The 19,114-nt window shown below is 40.6% G+C and overlaps 1 protein-coding gene across 4 annotated transcripts in view; it reads left to right on the top strand.

The window, feature by feature from the left end:
• LOC149308718 (X-linked interleukin-1 receptor accessory protein-like 2) overlaps positions 1–19,114 on the top strand; it is a 473,813-nt gene that overhangs the window by 282,956 nt on the left and 171,743 nt on the right. For all 4 annotated transcript variants that reach the window (XM_089537157.1, XM_089537158.1, XM_089537155.1 and 1 more), the window contains 2 exons: positions 11,106–11,292; positions 17,548–17,701. In XM_089537157.1, the coding sequence (XP_089393283.1) occupies positions 11,106–11,292; positions 17,548–17,701 (341 nt within the window). The remainder of the gene's footprint in view (positions 1–11,105; positions 11,293–17,547; positions 17,702–19,114) is intronic.

Genomic DNA, 19,114 nt, shown 5'->3' with positions numbered 1-19,114 from the left:
TCACAGTTCATTGCCGCTGGATTCAGTCTCTGGGGGGAAAACAACTACAAAAGGAAAGTACTGCTTCTGTCTTGCTTTGTGATTCTCACACCTGGTTTTCAGCAAAGGCTTCTGAGAAGGGTGGCTGCTTCTTGACACAGTTGCAAGTGTGGCTGTCAACTTTTATGTTAGCTCTAGTCTACATCAGAGGGCAAGGCCATCGCTTGGTGATGAAGCACATGGTCTGCTTTATCCAGATCCAGATTCCAGTTAAGACGTATCTCTGGCTGCACCTGCACTGCAGAAATAATGCATTTTGATGCTGTTTTGATGCCATGGCTGTGCACTATGGAATTCTGGGGTTTGTAATTTTGTGAGCTATTTACAAAATTCTGTCAGAGACTTCTGATGCCACAACAAACTATAACCCCCAGGATTCCATTGCATTGAGCCATGACAATTAAAGCAGTGTCGAACTGCATTAATTCTGCAGTGTGGCAGCAGCCTTTGTCTGGATTGCTAGAAAAGGAGAGAGATAGTAGTGGATATCTCCAGAAAAGGAATCCAAATGGCAAGGCAGAAGCTGACCAGCAACCAGTCCAATGCCTATCCCTCCCACACAAGGTCTAGTAGAGAAAGAAACACACTCAATCTCCTTAGTAAAACATATTGCATTAACTTTGTTGTTGTGTGCCTTTGAGTTGTTTCTGACTTGTGACGGCCCTAAGGTATCATAGGGTTTTCTTGGCAAGATTTGTTCAGAGGGAGTTTGCCCTTGCTTTTTTCTGAACCCTCTCTGAACAAATCCTGCCAAGAAAACCCCATGTTATATTCACCTTAGGGTCACCATAAGCTGGAAACAACTTGAAGGCAAACAAGAACAAAAATGCCAAAAATAGTAAGAAGGAAAAACTCACAAGGATGGAGAGGTTTGCAGCATTTTGCTTTTCCATAGCCTACAGGTAACTGTAAGATTCCACCCCTCCTGTCTCCTCCCTGGACCCTATGTAGAGCAGTAGAGAATAGAGGTTTTTGGAGATGTCTCATTCACAGGCTCACCATGAGTCAGGATTGACTTGAGGACAATTAACAACAAAAGAAAAAGTAGGACATTTTAAAACCAGCTGAAAAAGTGGGAGAACTGGGGATTGATCAGGATTGTCCCTGCAAAACTGGGACAGTTAGAGGATACTGCAAGTTCCAGTTCAACCATGTCTAAGGACCACATGATCCCTACCCCTGATCTATTTTAACATCCTGTTTTACACAATGGGCAAACAGTTGCCTCTTGGAAGCCCCATGAAAGCTTTGAAGGCAGTAGCTTTCCTATGCCGTTGTCTCCAGCAACTGATAGTCAGTGACTCTACAAAAACATTCCAATCCAGAGCTTTCTAAATTTAAAACTAAAGATGAGACATGGCACCATATATGTGCCTGAGTTTATCTCTCGCTCTCTCCTTCATTCTGTCTTTCCACTTCATTGTGGAAAGAAAAGCAACCAGGCATCCTCTCCCTCCCATCTCCTTTCGGTGGCCTTGATAAGAATTATATTGCTGATAACTGAACCATGGAGATGGCTCTGGGGGATTCGATGTCAAAACCGGCATCCATGCTAAACTTTTTTGTTTGCCAGTTGTGACATTTCTCTGATTACATTTAACCTGATTGGTCATTGGGAGATTTCCGTCGCATTTTGGAGCATGCATTCCAATGATTGTGTTGGTAATTGGCTACTTCTTGGCCCTTCTCCCTCTCAGACTTCATTTCTAACAACAGAAGGCAGCAATATGTGACAAAACCATATGGTACAGTAAGTGAAGGTTGCAGGAAACACTGCTGAAAAAGAGGAGGCATCCCAAGGAATTGAGGCAGGTTGCAATAAAGGTGGCAAAAAGAGATTTCTCTGGCAATTTTAAGAATGGGAATTTATATGCTGGGTTATTTGGACTATTGGGGGAAGGAGTGAAATCCAGGACGTTGCATGGAAAAGGTCAGTGGAGAGGAGCAAGCAAAAGCTAATTTTTTTTTCAATGTGCATGTGTATGTGTAAGAGAGGTAGGGGAATACAGAGCAGGGAAACATTACTTCCCAACATTCACCAGCAAGCATTACTGGCTATGGGTTCTGCAAACTGTAGTTCAAGTAAAATATGTACTTTCTGAAAGCTCTGGGGGAGAGAATAGTGGATGAGGAGGAACATGCAGCCTTTTATTATCCGGTTGGTACCATCTTTCATGACTATGAAAGTCAATCCTTGCTTTTCTCATGGGAGAATAATAATAGTAGTAGTAATAATAATAATAATAATAATAATAATAATAATAAAGATTTATTTCTAGCCCACCCAATCACGGAGAATCCGGGCGGGTTACAACAGGAAAATACATCAAGTTACAATCAAGTTTGTTTTTTTTAAAAAAAATTCAAAACCTAGACCTACCCCCCCATTCCCAGTACTAAAACAGAATTAAACAGTAATAGTATAAAAACATTAAAACCATTAAAGACATTAAACAAAAAAATAGGCAGAAAGATAGGCAGGGAAGAATAGACAGATGAGGGGACAAATATCTCTATATCTGGGAAGGGTAACTAAGTTGGAAAGGCCTGCCGGAAGAGATCCGTCTTGAGTGCTTTCTTAAAAGCTGTCAGAGTGGAAATATGATGGATCTCCTCCGGCAGGTCGTTCCATAGTTTTGGGGCATAATTTTGGAGAATAAGACTGCTGTCATGTTGCAGAATTAATGTAATGGCTCCATTCTATGTCATTGTCCCATCCTATGGGATCCTGGGATTTGTAGTTTGTTGTGGCACCAGATGGGTTGTTTGCATTTCTTTGATCTTCAGTCCGGTCTTTGTGTGTTGATGGTGGGTATGCATCCACCTTCCTTCACAAAGCAATAAAACAGTAGCTTTTCAGTAGAGATGTTTTTTGTGCAAATTACAGAAACCTTGATGAAAGGCAAAGTGCTCCTTGTTTCATTCTGATGCTGGAGGAAAGAACCCTTGTGGAGAGAGCTAGTTTCTTGGCAGGTTGTTTTATCATGTCAAGACAGCCTGTCTTGTTGAGAATGAGAAAATTACAAATCTTCCTCATATCCCTACTCATAGCTGGGTATTAATTGGATCGGGAAAGGTTACACAAGTGAAGTGTGCTCACAAGGCTTTCTGCATTTTCAGATGCTGGCTGAGAGAGTGTGCAGTCCATTTCCCAGGCAAAAGGGAGGGTGGAAAAGCCCCACACAGCACTCCAGGCTGAAACCCAGCAATATCAGGGGGCATGGCAATGTATCTGTCCCATGAGAGCTGCAGTGAAGAGGACTACATGACCACATTCTCAATTATCTTTCTTCTTATCCAATGTGTTGTTGGTTTTGCATCCTTTTCATGGTTCTCTTTTCAAAAATCATAGAATAATAGAGTTGGAAGGAGACCGCAAGGGCCATCCAGTCCAATCTCCTGCCATTCAGGAAATCACAATCAAAGCATCCCTGACAGATGTCCATCCAGCCTCTGTTTGAAGACCTCTAAGGAAGGAGACTCCACTTCACTCCGAGGGAGTGTCTTCCACTGTCAGAGAGCCCTTACTGTCAGGATGTTCTTCCTAATGTTGAGATGGAATCTCTTTTGCTGTAGCTTGCATCCACTGTTCCTTGTCCTAGTCTCTGGAACACAGTTCTTAAAGACTGCAAGCCCCACTCAGTAGCCAAGCTGGCTGGGAAGTTTGGGAACTGGAGTCCCCAAAGGTATCTTTTCCCAGCTCAGGCATAGCATAGAATCTTAGAGCTGGAAGGGAAAACAAGGGCCATATAGTCCAACCTCCTGATGTGCAGGAAGACACAATTATACCACTCATAAAAGATGCTCATCCAACTTCTGCTTATAGATCTCCAGAGGTGGAGAATCCACCGCCACCTCAAGCAGTCTTTTGCACTGCTGAACAGCTCTTAACATAAAAAAAAATCTTCCTAATGTTTAAGCAGAAACACTTTTCTTGTAATTTGAAGCCACTGGTTTGTGCTATAGTGTCTGGAGCAGCAGAAAACAAGCTTGCTCCATCCTCTCAATGTGACATCCCTTCAAATATTTAGACATGGCACCCCTTAGTCATCTCTTCTCCAGGCTAAACTTCTCTCGTTCATTCATTGCTGTTCATAACAAGATGTAATGATGGCCAGCTTTCTAAACTATGAACTCACCTGGGGAGCAATCTATATACAGTGATGGAAACAAGGAGTATTGATAGCTCATTGCATCAAGTTTTCCAAAAATGTAAGCAGCCAGGATTTAAAAATGACTTTCAGGGTTCTAGAGTGTTCTGGATTTGTATGTCATTTCATCAAAAGTCAAATCGCAACCATGAATGAAGACACAACACTGAAGTGGATGACCCCTTCAGAAGAGCAGCTAAACTCCTCTTAAGTTCTAATTGAACTCTTTGCAAATGATAGAATAAAAAATGGATGACATGCAGTCCTCCCACTTTTGATCCAACCTTTCAGATGTGCACACACCTTTTCAGTTAAACTTACTTCCTTCTGACGGTGATATCATTCCTCAGAAAGTGACAGAATAGGAATTGTGCTGGATGACATCTTGGGCATGTTGGGAGAACTGAGGTTTTCTTACTGAGATCACCGTTGAAATGCCTTGTCTGATCTCCTAGTGGAAAGGGTTGGGTTTTTTACCCTTTTGTTTGTGGAACTTCTCTATTTCAGCCTAAAGAGAATCCTCCATAATGTTTTAGGGTCTGCATTTATTGAACTGCAGTTCACAAATGAGTGGTGTTGTTTTTCATTCCCCTTTGGAACAACCATTCAGAGTACCTCTTCATGGCATGTTGAGGTCACCTCTGCAAACTTTCACCTAGCAATTCTTAATTGTGATAAAGGTGATTTCTATGCACCTTAGCTGTCCTTCTTATCAGCCACCCACATAAACAGATGCATTAAAAATGTAAGAGCCACCCCTGTTTTGTTACCTTTCTCCACTCTCTGTGAATACAGACTCATTCCTTTCCTTGACCCCAGCTATTCTGGATAGACACCGGTAAAAGCCATGAAAGCACAATGAAAACAGATAAAACACTACGATTCCTTTTCCTCAAAGAATGAATAATAAGGTAGCCATTTGTTTAAGTGAAAATAGGAGCAAACTTATAATAATGCAGCCAGCAGTAATTCAACAAATGTCATCAAGAAAGTCCATCAGTTCTCAGATCAAAACGAAATGGAGGGGGAGGAGAAATTCATCGTTTTTGGAAGGCACATTTCAGTGAGAAAAAAAGTAAGAAAATGAATGTATGTCCAGAACAATGTGTCACTAATTCAACTGTGTTTACAAAGTTGTAATTATGGTGTGAGAGGCTGCATGGTGCAGTGGTTTGACCATTGGACTATGACTTTGGAGAGCAGGGTTCGAATCCCTACTCAGCCATGAAAACCCACTGGGTGATCTTGGACAAGTCACAGTCTCTCAGCCTCAGAGGATGGCAATGGCAAATCATCTCTGAAGCAACTTGCCAAGAAAACCCTGTGAAAGGTTTACCTTATGGCTACCATAAGTCAGTAACAACTTGAAGGCAAACACTAGCACACCACCACAGCTCACTCTTCCTCCCAGGAGCCCAAGACAACATTAATGAGGTAATTGGATTCACTTTAATCCATGCAACCATGTGAGATAGGTTAGGATTAAATGTAGTCTCTTTGAAGGTTTCTTGAAATACTGGTTTGCTATTGAAGACACTAATGTACTTTGAGGCTGGGAGAAATGAACCTGCTTTCCCTTGACCAAGTTCTGGAGTCTGTGTTTTTCCACAGCAATTGTTTTACTTAATGTGCATGTTGGGATTTGTTTTTCCTTGCCTGATACCTCTTTCTTGTGTGCCTTCAAGTTGTTTCTGACTGATGACCAACCTTAAGGTGAACCTATGATAGGGTTTTCTTGGGAAGATTTGTTCAGGCTGAGAAAGAAGGTGACTTGTTTAAGGTCGTCCAATTGGTTTCCATGAATGAGCAGGAGATTCAAACCCTGGACTCCAGAGACATATGCTCAATGCTCAAACCACTACCCTAGGCTGGCAAATTCCCATTTAGAAAACTTGACTTAGATGCCGTAGAAACAAACAGCAGCCCTTGCACTTGGCCATTTCCTATTTCTGCAATGTGCTTTTATTCATATTCTTTTTCATCTTAGCAGCCCTCTCTTGTTGGGCCAGAATGGAAGTCTCTTAGGAATTGTATTCATGGGAGTTCACAAACAAATTCCCATTTAGAAAACTTGCCTTAAATGCCCTGGTAACAAAGAGCGGTCCTTGCACTTAGCTATTTACTATTTCTGTAATGTGTTTAAATATATATCGTGCCCTACTAATCCCCATATCATGTCTTGTCGCCTTTCTGGCAGCGCAGACAGTATTTTGCTAATCAAACAGTCAGGTTTCTCAACCTTGCCCACCCATAATTGCAACTAATGAGAGGGCCGCTTCAATTTTAGGTCCTAGTTCCAGGGCACCCTTTAAATAGAATCCGCCATGGGCAGTGTTGAAAATAGGAGCTAAATAATGCAAGATGGTTAGCAGGAAAATACGGCACGATGAAATTATACCAAATGTCGATTTTAAAAACCCTCTCTCTGGTGCATTATTACCCACACTTCCAAGCTATCTGACCTTTCTTCTTGTAATCAGGAAAATCCATAATCATCCCAGGTAAATTAATTGTTAACAATTGCTCCAAGTGTGCTGATTATATAAATAATGAATTTAAAACAGAAATGTTTCTGAAATATTATCTTCATCCCTTTGCACTCGGGTTGCCACCCTATATATTTGGATTGCATGTGCAGAAGGAAGACAGGGCTTCTGCACATTTGATGATTGTGTAAAAAGAGAGATTTCAGCAGATAGAACTTGTCTTGCAAACTATGCCTGTTGAAATTCCCTCATCCGCACTCCTATTGAAGGTGCAGAAGGCCCAACATCTCTCACATTCAGCTACCCTACCATAGGCTGTTGGGCATGTTCTGGAAAGAACTGATCTTTAAGACAATAACAGTATCATGCTTCACTTAGGGGTAGCTGTGTTGGCTTCAGTCTGTATCATGCTTCAGTCTATATATCTTCCCGATTTGTCAGGATCAGCCTAAAAGTACATGCCTACAAACAATCTAACAGGATGGGTTGTCTATCATTTTAAAATCTAACCAGCTAACCAACTGAGTATCTCTAAACCAGTGGCTGCCCAAGTCCTTTCAATCAAGTAAAATGGCAAGGGAATTAATAGGATGTGGTTTTCTTTTGGAACCATTGACGGGTCCATATATAAAGTAAACATATGTATACATTCCCTATGTATAACTTTGCTGTATTCCCTCATGTAGCCAAAACCATACCACACATAAGGGAAAGGCATTGGTAGCCCAGGGAAAAGCATAAAGTGTGCAGAAATAACACACACAAAAATGCACACACACCAGCAATCCCCAGTTGAAACAGCTTTCTGTTGCTTTTATAGAATTCCCAGGATCTAGGCATAGAATTCAGAGGATGGTGCTGGAAACAAGAGTGATCTTGTCCTCTAAGAGCATGTTAAACTGACTGTTTAATCTGAGGCCTGTCTGGAGCATTACATCCTGGACTGGCCCTGGACCAGCCATGACGGTGACCACATATACTAAGCAGAAACTGGTGTGATGCTATATCATTGTGCACACCAGCCAGCTGGGCTGACAGCACATCTGGTGCCCAGAACTCTCTGACAGACCAAGCTGAATACCTTGCCAAACTACACATCCCAGGATTCTGTAGGATAGAGTCATGGCAGTTAAAATGGTGTCAAACTGCTTACATTCATCAGTGAGGCTACACTGTCTGTCAGATCTCTTTGCTTCAAGCTGAGAAATAGCCAAAGTGAAATGGAACTTACTTCTGGGTGTATATGAAGATGATGGAGCTACCAGCTGTCTCCTCCAAAGCAATCTGATATCTTGCAGAAAAAGAAACCTCTAATACAGTTGTCATCTACCAAGCAAATGGCAGACTCAATAGGGAAAAGCTTATATAGAATCTTGCATTGTGGTGCATTCCTCTCCAGGGTTTGTCTTTGATGGTTTGCAACCACCCAACATGTCAGTCCTACCTCAAACCCCCTTGGTTTCTGTGTACCCAATTAAAGTGACAAAAAGAGGGATGATGGGAAAATGCAGTCCTTATTAAGTTGTCTGTCATCCTTTGTAGTCTGCTCTTAAAGGGCTATGGTTCTCATCACACCTAATGAAACTCAGTGTGCGACAGATTGGTTTGCAACAAGCCTCTCTATACTCTGTAAATACACAGCGATAACCTCATGATGAGTAGGAGTGTGAACTGTTTTCAATGGGGCTTTCCTAGCACTATAAAAGAAGAGCATTTTAATTTTTCCTTTTACTTTCTGGGAGCTTTTTTCATGTAGGAAAAAAAAAGAAGCTATATAGTGCCAGTGTGGTGTAATGGTTTGAGCATGAGACTAGGACTCTGAAGGCCAGGGTTCACTTCCCTACTTGGGAATGGAAACCCACTGGGTGACCTAAGTCAAGTCACATACTCTCAACCACAGAAAACCTCATAATAAGGTCAGGTCACCTTAGGGACATCATAAGTTGGAAATGACTTGATGACACACAACACCTAATATAAGGGTAAAAATATTACTTCTAACAATGGTCTTGGTCTTCTTCAGAAGTCAAATGTTGGTCAAGGCTTACTGGTTGTGTTATTTTAATGTTTTCCTAGGAGTAGTCATAGTATAACTGCATGAACAAATAATTCCATGTTTTAACGTCAAGGAGCTGGAAACAGGCTCAATAAGATGCAGTTTGGTCTCATTGAAATCAGTTGGATAAGCTGATTGTGACTTTATTATTATTATTATTAACCTTTATTTATAAAGCGCTGTAAATTTACACAGCGCTGTACATACAATCTTTTTAATTGGACGGTTCCCTGCTCTCAGGCTTACAATCTAATTCCTTTTCTCCCCAGTAGGAACTGAATGCAGTCAACTTAACCTAGATCTAAAACTAATTATTTTTGGTCACTTTATAGTTTGTTGTTGTGGTGTGTCTTCAAGTTGCTTCTGACTTATGATGATCCTAAAGTGATCCTATCATAGGGTTTTCTTGGCAGGTTTCTTCAGTGGGGATCTATTGTTAGATACTAATTTTCCCTTTATACCTCAGTCCCCTACAGTTCTACTTGCTAATACCTCTCATCATTCTCTTGTACCCCACATACACACACACATATTCTACAATCAGTTTGTGTGTGAAAGAGAGAGAGAGGCCTGTTACAGACAGCCAAAATAAAGCTGCTTCGAGTCACAGTGGAGGTATGGTGTTTCAATGATGCATGCGTCCTAAGAGTCCAGAAGTCACACCAAAGCCATGCTCCAGCCCTAAGGACTGGACTCGAAGCAGCTTTATTTTGGCTGTCTGTAACAGGCCAGAGAGAGAGAGAGAGAGGGATTAAAGGTTAGTCTACATTTAAGTGTATTATGTGAATTGCTCCAAATTTTCACACATTTTCACACTGACACTTAATTGTCTTCACTTTCCTGCACAAATTTGCATGTATTTGCCCTCTATCTGCTGCAGATGCACAGCCGTAAGAATCCGTGTGAAGCAGCCATAAGTTTGATAATATACATCCTTATGGATACTCCAGTAAAATATGCAAATGCTTTTTCAGAGTTTATGGAGGTTTTCAGCCCCTCTCCAAAAAAAGCCTAGTTCTTCCTAATCAGGTGTGGCCCGATCACAGTCTATTCAATTGGAACGAAGAGTATTTTGATCATGAGAAAGACAACTATGGCCTAACTATTAGCTCATATGAACAAAACATTCTGGGCTAGTGTACATTTTTAAAAAGCAATAGTTGACAAAACTTACATACTAATGGTTATGCACTTGGGATTGAAAACTGTCATACTAATGGTTACACTTTTGGGATTGCATGTACACAAGAAGTAATCTTGATTTTTTACTGTTTTCATGCAAGAACAAATACTTTCAAAGGTTGCTCTCACATGAGATTACGAGAGATTTTGCTCATTTTGGAAGGGTTTTCGTGAATTTGCACTATCTTTTGCCTCCTCCTCCTCCAAAAGCCTCTAATCTAATCTTTTTGTGGCTGGCCATTTACTCTGTGAAATGTTTTGATGTACATATTTTCTCATCAAGAATAAAAACAGTAGAGTATTCTTTACATCCTCAGTACACAACTTGGCAAGGTACATAAACTTTTTTCAGTCTCATAAGATTCACCCTCATGGCAGATACTTTCCACGTTCTAGTCTTTGGTAATCTTTCTTTTTCTTTTGAATTCTGTAAGTTGGGCTAATAATCAATGAAATGTTTTACAAATGTAATCCAGATGGGAGCTCAGTGGAAGGCCTGCCTAACAAGTAAAGGTTTTACTCTTAAAAACGACAATGGGGTTTTCTCAGTTTCTGATATACAAGTATATTGATTTTTTAATGCCCCTAGATTATTTTTAGTATATTTTATGAGTTTTTAATTATATAGGTTGACCCCCCTTATCCAAGATGCATGGGCCCAGAATTTTTTTGGATTTCAGGGTTTTTTTCTACCATATTTTGGAATATGTGCATATACATAATGAAATATCTTGGAAATGTGACCCATGTCTAAATATGAAATTCATGTATGTTTTGTATACACATTATACACATAGCCGGAATATAATTTCATACATAATATTTTTTAATAATTTTGTAGATGAAACAAAGTTTGTGTACACTGAACCAAAAGCAAAGTGTAACTATCCCAGCCCAAAATGGACAATTTTGGATTTTGGAGTTCTGGATCAGAGATAGCTGTATGGCTTTTTTTCTTACTGAGTGTAGAATAGTTATTTTAAACATCCTCATTTTGTATATTGGTTTGCATGATTCACATTGAGTGAGAAAAGCCGGTAGATCCTTGCTATCCACTGGGGGTTGGTTCCAGGGCATACCATGGGTAGCAAAATGCAGAATCCATGGATACCAAGAGACGACTGTACCCCTAAATTTTCCTGCTACTGTCCTTGCTATTACTACTTCCCTCTGTGTTTTGTTTCTTTGCAGAAACTCATCATATTGCATGAAGGTGTCAATGTCCTTGACAGTTGCTGAAAATGAATCGGGGCTTTGCTACAACAGCACAATTCGTTACTTAGAAAAATCAGAAATCACTAGAACAAAGATAATATCCTGCCCAGATATTGAGGATTATAAAACGGGAAGCCAAGAACCAGATGTCATATGGTACAAGGTAATACAGTGACAGCCTTTGCCCTTAATGAATGTGTAACACTGAATGTATCACCATTTCCCAACTATTGAGCATGGGAAGAGGACATCTTTATGCTGGATGCACAAGAAAAACAAACAAACTACTTTGTAATATTTGCTTCCTTAATAGATTCATACTTCACTTTTCCTGACAGCCCAAAGTGGCTTCAGAATTCAGAAATTAACAACAACAACAACAACAACAACAACAACAACAAATTTTATTTATATCCCGCCTCTCCAGAATAATCAAGGTGGGTCTAATATGGTTCACTGAATTTACCCATGTTAGGACTAGTTTACACGTAAGTGTGCTGTGGATTTTTGCGCATTCGCAGCAATAGTAAATTACAAATTCATATCTGTTCTCATCTATCCACCCACTCTCTGCCAAAAATGCAATAATGTATGTTTCTGCAGATTTCCACAGACACTCCAGTAAAAGTTGTGAAACCTTTTTCGGTGGAGTTTGAAGAGTTTTTAACTCTCCTCACTCCCTGCAAAAAAACCTGAACTCCTGCTAATCACATGTGCTCAGATTGCCTTCTATTTGTCTCAAATGAGGAATATTTTAACCGTGTAGATTTGCACTGAGTCTGGAATATCGGTATGCGAAGGGGTGCAAAGGTGTTGGAAGATCCCTTTGCAAACCAACAGATAAAATTCCACAAACAGCATAATTTACATCATAACAATCACTGAGACTGAGAGAAAGCAAACCCCTTGCAGGTCTTATATCTCTCATTGGCTTGTATAATCATAAAGCTGGAGATTTTAACACTCACTGGCTTCAGTGAACCACGTTAGACTCTTTCTTTGTGCAGAAAGGCAGACTATTAAATAAATATAGCACACACACACACAAATACACACACATTTCAAACCAACTATAGAAGATGAAGGGGCCACAGTAGCCTCTCATGAGGTCTTAGGGGGTGGTCACCCCCATTGCACCCTTCTTCAAAAATTAATTTTTTGCCTCTGTAACGGAGAAGCACTCCCAGCTGTCCAATCAGAAGGCAGCTGAGGGCCAGCCAATCGCCTGTGGGCTGGAACGTTTGAAAATTCAGAACGGTCAGTTGGGGAGTCAGTTGGGACTCAGGCAGGAGAAGGTTCAGTTGGGGGTTGGAATGTTGAGGAGTTAGGACCTGGAACCCAGATAAGAAGGGTTTTCAGGGGTTAGAAGCTGGAAGGGGTTGGTTGAGTGAGGTTGGGAAAAGACTAGTCCCGAGAAGGGCTATAGTCTTGAAGTCTCTGAGGGGACAGTGTATTAAGACGAGTAAATTTGATCTTTTAGACCAAGGGAAGACCTAAAGATTAGGAAAAGGGTCGCATCGGATATAAGAGTTTATGTAAACCTCTGCAACTAATTTATTAAGAGACAAGTTCACAACAGCGTATTATTGACAATCTTTTATTCTGTTCTGTTTCTAAAATAAACTTATTTTATTGATTTTCAATCAATCTGCTTGGCCTAAGTGACGAGTTTTAAACACGCTACCATCTACATATTTGAGGCTAGAGATTTATGCTTTTGTTACATCATCATATAGAAGGAAGATTGTTACACCCCAAATGTCCTCTGGGGGGGGGGGGCAGGGGGCATATTCACCACATTTTTAGTCACCCCCACCGGCCTTTTTTGACCCGGGGGGGGGGGGCTTTTTTGAGAATAGAAAGTGAGCAAGTTTGATTATTCAAAGGGACCCAAGCCCACAAAAACAGCCCCAATGGCCGCATGTAGCCCAGGGTCCAGCTGTTGCCAACCAGCCCATACCACTCAAGCTGGCAAGGGTGGGGAGGGCAGGGCTGGAGATGTTAGGGGCACATCCTACCTGTGCAACCTCACATGCCTTGTATTTATTGTAATCAAAGTGTAGAAAAGTTATTCTTTTGGGGCCTCATCTACTGCTCATGACGGTTGGTAGATTTGGGGTATTGTTGTCTTCAAAAATTGCTTTTCCAAACTGTTTTCTGGGCACAATTCTTAAACAAGATCTAGCTCTGGGCAGAAAGCTGTTTTGCTGTTGTTTATTGCACATGAAGGTAATACAAATTTGCATATTATACACACACACACACACACGAGAAATTGTCAAATGCTAGGCAAGGCACTTCCCATCCAAGAAATTAGTTTAATAGGCATGATAGTGACATGTCAGGCACTGAATTCCTATCATCCGTGCGGTGGTTTGTTTGAGACAGCTGCCAATGCAAAAATGAGGCAATTTGAGTTCCATCTCATCAGCCTCACTGTGTTCAGTTTGTGCACAAATAATTTATTTGGAACTAGGATGACATGCAGGGAGCCATGATATGTCAGATGGGAGCAGAAAAGCCAATGATGCTCTGTCAGTCTGCTTTCTTTTTCTCTTACAAGAGTCCTGCATATTTCAACGAAGACTGACAAAACATGTGCTGTGACATGGGGTTAGCAGAAATGAGATTTGCGTCGTCCCCCTTTTCAGTTGTTGCATCTTGTCAGTTATTAAGGCAGCTTTGCCCCCAAATGTCTGGAGATATTTTTACAAGCTAATCCAGTGAAGGAAGGAAACTCCAGGATGGAGCAACTTCATCTGTGAATGCATCAAAGGGAAGTTGGAGGGAGTCTGATCTGTCTATGTGATGTTAAATGCCTAGGGGCAGTGAGTGAGTCTGTGTTTGGAATATATGAACAAATAGAGAAGTGTCAGGCCAGGCAACATTTTCAAGCTCTTCAGCTACCTTCACTGTTTGAATTATAGGGAGCCTATGGGCTTTGACCCTCTTTTTATTATATGAGTGTTTTATTCTTACATTTCTATCCCACCTTTCTGGCATACACAGATCTATTCCCTACTTTCTCTTATCAAAAAATCTGGTGAGGTAGATCAGAGTAAGAGTGACTGGCCCAAGGTCACCCATGGAGTTTCATGGTTCAGTGGGGACTTGAACCCAGCTCTCCCATATCCCAATCCAGGGTAAAGTGGAGATTAGAGTAATGTAGTAATGCATTTGGGCATTAGTTACCTGGCAAGCATAGTCAGTACTGAAGAAAGCTGGGAGTTATAGTTCAGCAATACCTGGAAGCCTCATGATTCCCATCTCTGCCTTAGACATTATGCAGTGGGCCCTTGGTATCTGCTGAGGTTTGGTTCCAGGACCCATCATGGATTCCAAAATCCATGTCATCTGCAAAGCAGCTGGAAACCATTTTATTTTATTTTGCCCATCTGTTTCACCTCATAGACAAGTTGGAGCAGGTTCAGAGGAAGGCAGCAAGGGTGATAATAATAATAATAATAATAATAATAATAATAATAATAGAGTTTATTTATATCTTCCCACCTTTCCCAATTGGATCGAGGTGGGATCACATCAAAGTTTAAAAAATACAATTCAAACATTACAACATTATTACCACTCATTAAAACCACATTTAAAAACATAAAATCAACAATGATGGGGTCAGATGCTCTCGTTCCATACAGAAACAGTCTGTAATTCATAGAAGGTCAGGTGGGTATGCGTGTCGAAAAAGCTCTGTCTTTACCACCTTCCTGAAAGTTTCCAGGGATGTAGCAAGGTGGATCTCCTCTGGGAGTCCATTCCATAGTCTGGGGGCAGATATACTAAATGCTTTTTGGGAAGTAGAAGCATATTTAGATGCTAGTACCTCTAACAATTTCTTCAGATTGTATAGGTAGATTGTATAGGGAGAGGCGTTCCCATAAGTAACTTGGGCCCAAGCTATGTAGGGCTTTAAAGGTAATAACCAACACCTTGAATTGTGCCTGGAAGCTCATTGGAAGCCAGTGTAGATCTTTCAGAATTTCTGTTATGTAGTCAAATCTCAAGGCTCCGGTGACCAACCTGGCTGCCACATTTTGCACTAACTGGAGCTTCCGAACTTGATACAAGGGTAGCCCCATGTAGAGCGCATTGCAAAATCAAGACAAGAGATTACCAGAGCATGTACTACAGCTTCAAGGTCCTTTAGGTCGAGGTAGGTGTGACGAACAACGTTTCTATTGTGGCAGGCACTTGGGACTCTCCTATGATGGCCCAACACCCCTGAGTTTCTAAAGATCAGTAGCGTGGTTTGATTTCAAAACACAGGCCAAGTGGATATTCAAACAAGAATAAAAGTTTATTTTAAAACAGAATGGAAAAAAGGTAACTTGGGCCCAATACAGACAGGCCATAAATAAAGCTGCTTCAGGTCACTTTGGAGATATGCTGTTTAAATGCTGCATGCATCCTAAGAGTCCAGAAGCTGCACCAAAGCTGTGCTCCAGTCCTTAGGACTGGATCGTGGCTTTGGTGCAGCTTTCGGAGTCTTAGAACACATGCAACATTTAAACAGCATGCCTCCAAAGTGACCCGAAGCAGTTTTATTTTGGTCTGTCGGTATGGGGCCATAGACATGAAGTTGTTACTGTGTCTTTCTTGGTTACATATATACAGGTTTGTTCTTAAATCCCAATTAGTAACTCAGCCACACAGGCTGAATCCATGTATGCCTATTCTCTGCTTCCCCTGATGGTAGGACCATGCCTAATGGTTTGAAGTTACAGGAGAATACAGTCGGCCCTCCTTATACACGGATTTTTTTATATATACATGGATTCAAGCATCCACGGTTTGAAAATGTTCCAAAAAATGTAAATTTCAAATATCAAACCTTGATTTTCCAATTTTTATAATGGGCACCATTTTGCTATGTCATTATATTTAATGGGACTTGAGCATCCAAAAACTTTGTTATCCATGGAGGATCTTGGAACCAAACCCCAGAATATAACAAGGGTCCACTGTATATTTTGATTGAACATTAGAAGGATCTTCTTGGCGGTAAGAGCAGTTCAGCAATGGAACCAATTGCCTAGAGAGGTGGTGAAGTCTACTTCTCCGGTCATCTTTAGAAAAAGGCTGTATGGACTGGAGATATTTCATCTGGAGATCATGGAGCAGGGAGTTGGACTCAGTGGCCCATGAGGTCCCATCCTATTCTATGATTCTATGATTCTGTGAAACATTATGTTAAGAGCCTATTTCAAAAAAAGATCCAAAAGGAGCTGTCCAAAGTGCTGGACTTCAGTTTTACCCAATAAATTTGGATCACTCCTTTAAAGCTTTGTGTAACACGCAGCATGGACTCACTGCCCCAACTGACAGCGTAGCCATCAACCTCCATTGGCTGCACCAGCTTTCAGATCTCTTTCTTCTTTTATTATCCAAGTGCCACACATAAGTTATACCACGTCTGCCTGATGGGTGACAACTAACGATTAAGCTGTCACATTGATTAAAACGAGCAGAACTGATATCGCACATCAAAAAGAGCAATGTGGCAACAGGATCATCACAGGACCATGGAATTTTTTTAAAAAAGAAATTGCTGCAAAGGGAAGGCAGGGGGATATATTAAAATACCCTTTTGGTGCATCATTGGAGGCCTTAGTAACACCACAAAGGTACACGGTGGAGATGCAGATGCTTGAAATGATCAGTTTTGGAAGAAAGAAATGTATCAGAAAATGAATATGAAGTTTTTTGGGAATAGAGCTCCTTCATCATTTTTCTTTCTTGGGTCAATCTGACTTAATCTGAGCTAGCTCATCCCAAGGGATCAAATTTTCAATCTTCATTTTAATGCCAGGTCTCACCCTTCAGGGACGTAGCTAGGATTTTAGGAAGGGGGGGGGGTCCAGACTAAGTGCCACCATTATAATGGGGCTTGGATGTGGCGGCGCAGCAGCACACACCATTCATTTTTCTAATGGAAGGGGGGGTCCGGACCCCAAGAACCCCGCCCCCCTTGGCTACGTCCCTGCACCCTTGGAACAAGTGAAGCATTTTGGTTACGGGAGGATCAAAATAGGGAATAGTTCACCCTGATTACTAACCTGCAGAACCCGGACATTTTGCATTGTGGTCTTTCCCAAGGAGTCACGTTATTTCATGATATGTCCAAAGTATGACAGACTCAGTTTAGTCATCTTGGCCAACTTGGCTTCTGGTGAGCCATTAAATGGGAGCTGAAGACCAAGGCATTCAGAAAGTAACAGGTGAAGGTGGGTGGAGTTGAGAAGTTTGGTTTGAAAGTGGGACGATCCAGGTTTTAAGCCCTGGGCCTGCCATACAATTGAATTTGATGAACAAACTTGAACCACTCACTAATAATATTATATCGCCATATAATCCAGTTCATTTAAGCCTCTGTGCTTTTATTTTATTTATTTATTTATTGCAGGAGTGTAAGCCAAAAATGTGGAGAAGTGTAGTAGTTCAAAAGGAAAACACTCTTTTAATACAAGATGTCCAAGAAGAAGATGGTGGAAATTATACTTGTGAGCTCAAGTTTGAAGGAAAGCTAATAAGGCGAACGACTGAGCTGAAAGTTACAGGTAAGGAATCGTTTGAGATGGAATCACGGTGAATTAACATGAAACAGGAAAAGTTGGCTGTGAGAAATAATTATTTAAGACTGTTTGTGAATCAATATTAACTTTAAAGTAGTTCTTTAAATTTACAAAACATTAGTACCACGGATGTAAAGGATAATTCAGAAGCAAGTCAATAGAACCAGAACAGAGAATTAAATGTGATTAAATTAAAAACTTCATGAACATATCTCAAATTTGAAAAGAAAAATAATAATTAGGAAACCTAATGTTTTGACCTCCCTGGATGCAAAGTAATAGAACTAAGAGTCATGATTCTAAAGAAAATCAATTCAGGGTGATGAATGGAGAAAGCAGAACAAGAACTTGTATTAATGCTTGATTGTTTCACCGTGACTTTGAACAGAGTCTAAGGGTTAATTACTTATTGCCATGATGTTTGTGTTACCAACAACAGCTTTGTTAATTACCAGTATTAATAACATAATTGTCACCATCAATACTTCCTGCTTCTGATTCTGTTCCGACCTCACTTTCTATCAACAATGTACACTATATATATTTGAGCTGAACCTTAAATATTATTCTTCATCAATTTGAGGAAGTGTATTGCAATCTGCACAAGATCATTCTGAAGTCTGTTAATCTTAAAGGTGTCACACAATTCTTGATGGGTTTTGTGCATATTAGAGAAACACATGCTTTGTCATTATCCCCCACATTTACATGGTTTGCTAGTTAATAACAAACATATATTGTAGATTATCTCTTTGCATGTAAGTGGAATGCTCGCTTTCCACCTGTAACTATCTCATCTCGCTTTCACCTTTGAAAAGTGATGCAGAAAGCTGAGACTAAACCATTAGCTAATACAAGGTCCTACATCCTTCTTCTATTGATTTTTATTTAAAAAGGAAGAAACCCAACACTAAGCTAGAATATCAGTTAAATACACATTTTATTAAGAGAGGGCTCTAGTAGTTCTTTCTCCTTTTTGCTGCCGAGGATTATTGCACACAACAGGGTTTCTGAACTTTTGGCCCACCAGATGTTTTGGACTTCAATTCCGAGAATCCCTGACCATTGCTCATGCTGGCTGGGATGTTTGTTAAATGAAGTTTAAAACATCTGGAGGAGCAAGACACGAGTATTTTAAGTTATATAAGAGGCTAAAACAAATTCATTTACATTCATCTGTGATTTGGGATCTGTTTCCCATGGAAGTCCTTTTGCTAGCATGTAGCCTCTACATGCTATGCTATGCCCTAATCATATTGGATCCACCCAATTGTGTTTCATCTGCTGAAAGAAAGTAAAGGAGAATGGTGCTATTTCCCCCTTTTAAAGCCATTGAGCAGCTGTTATCTACTTTTTATTTATAACCGGGGTTTGCATAGTATGAAGGTACGAGTCATA

Source organism: Sceloporus occidentalis, unplaced genomic scaffold (genome assembly GCF_023333645.1).
Source record: "Sceloporus occidentalis isolate IW3139 unplaced genomic scaffold, rSceOcc1.0.p SCAF_8, whole genome shotgun sequence".
In the NCBI taxonomy this organism is placed as follows: Eukaryota; Metazoa; Chordata; class Lepidosauria; order Squamata; family Phrynosomatidae; genus Sceloporus; species Sceloporus occidentalis.
This window is presented reverse-complemented; position numbering and strand designations above follow the sequence as displayed.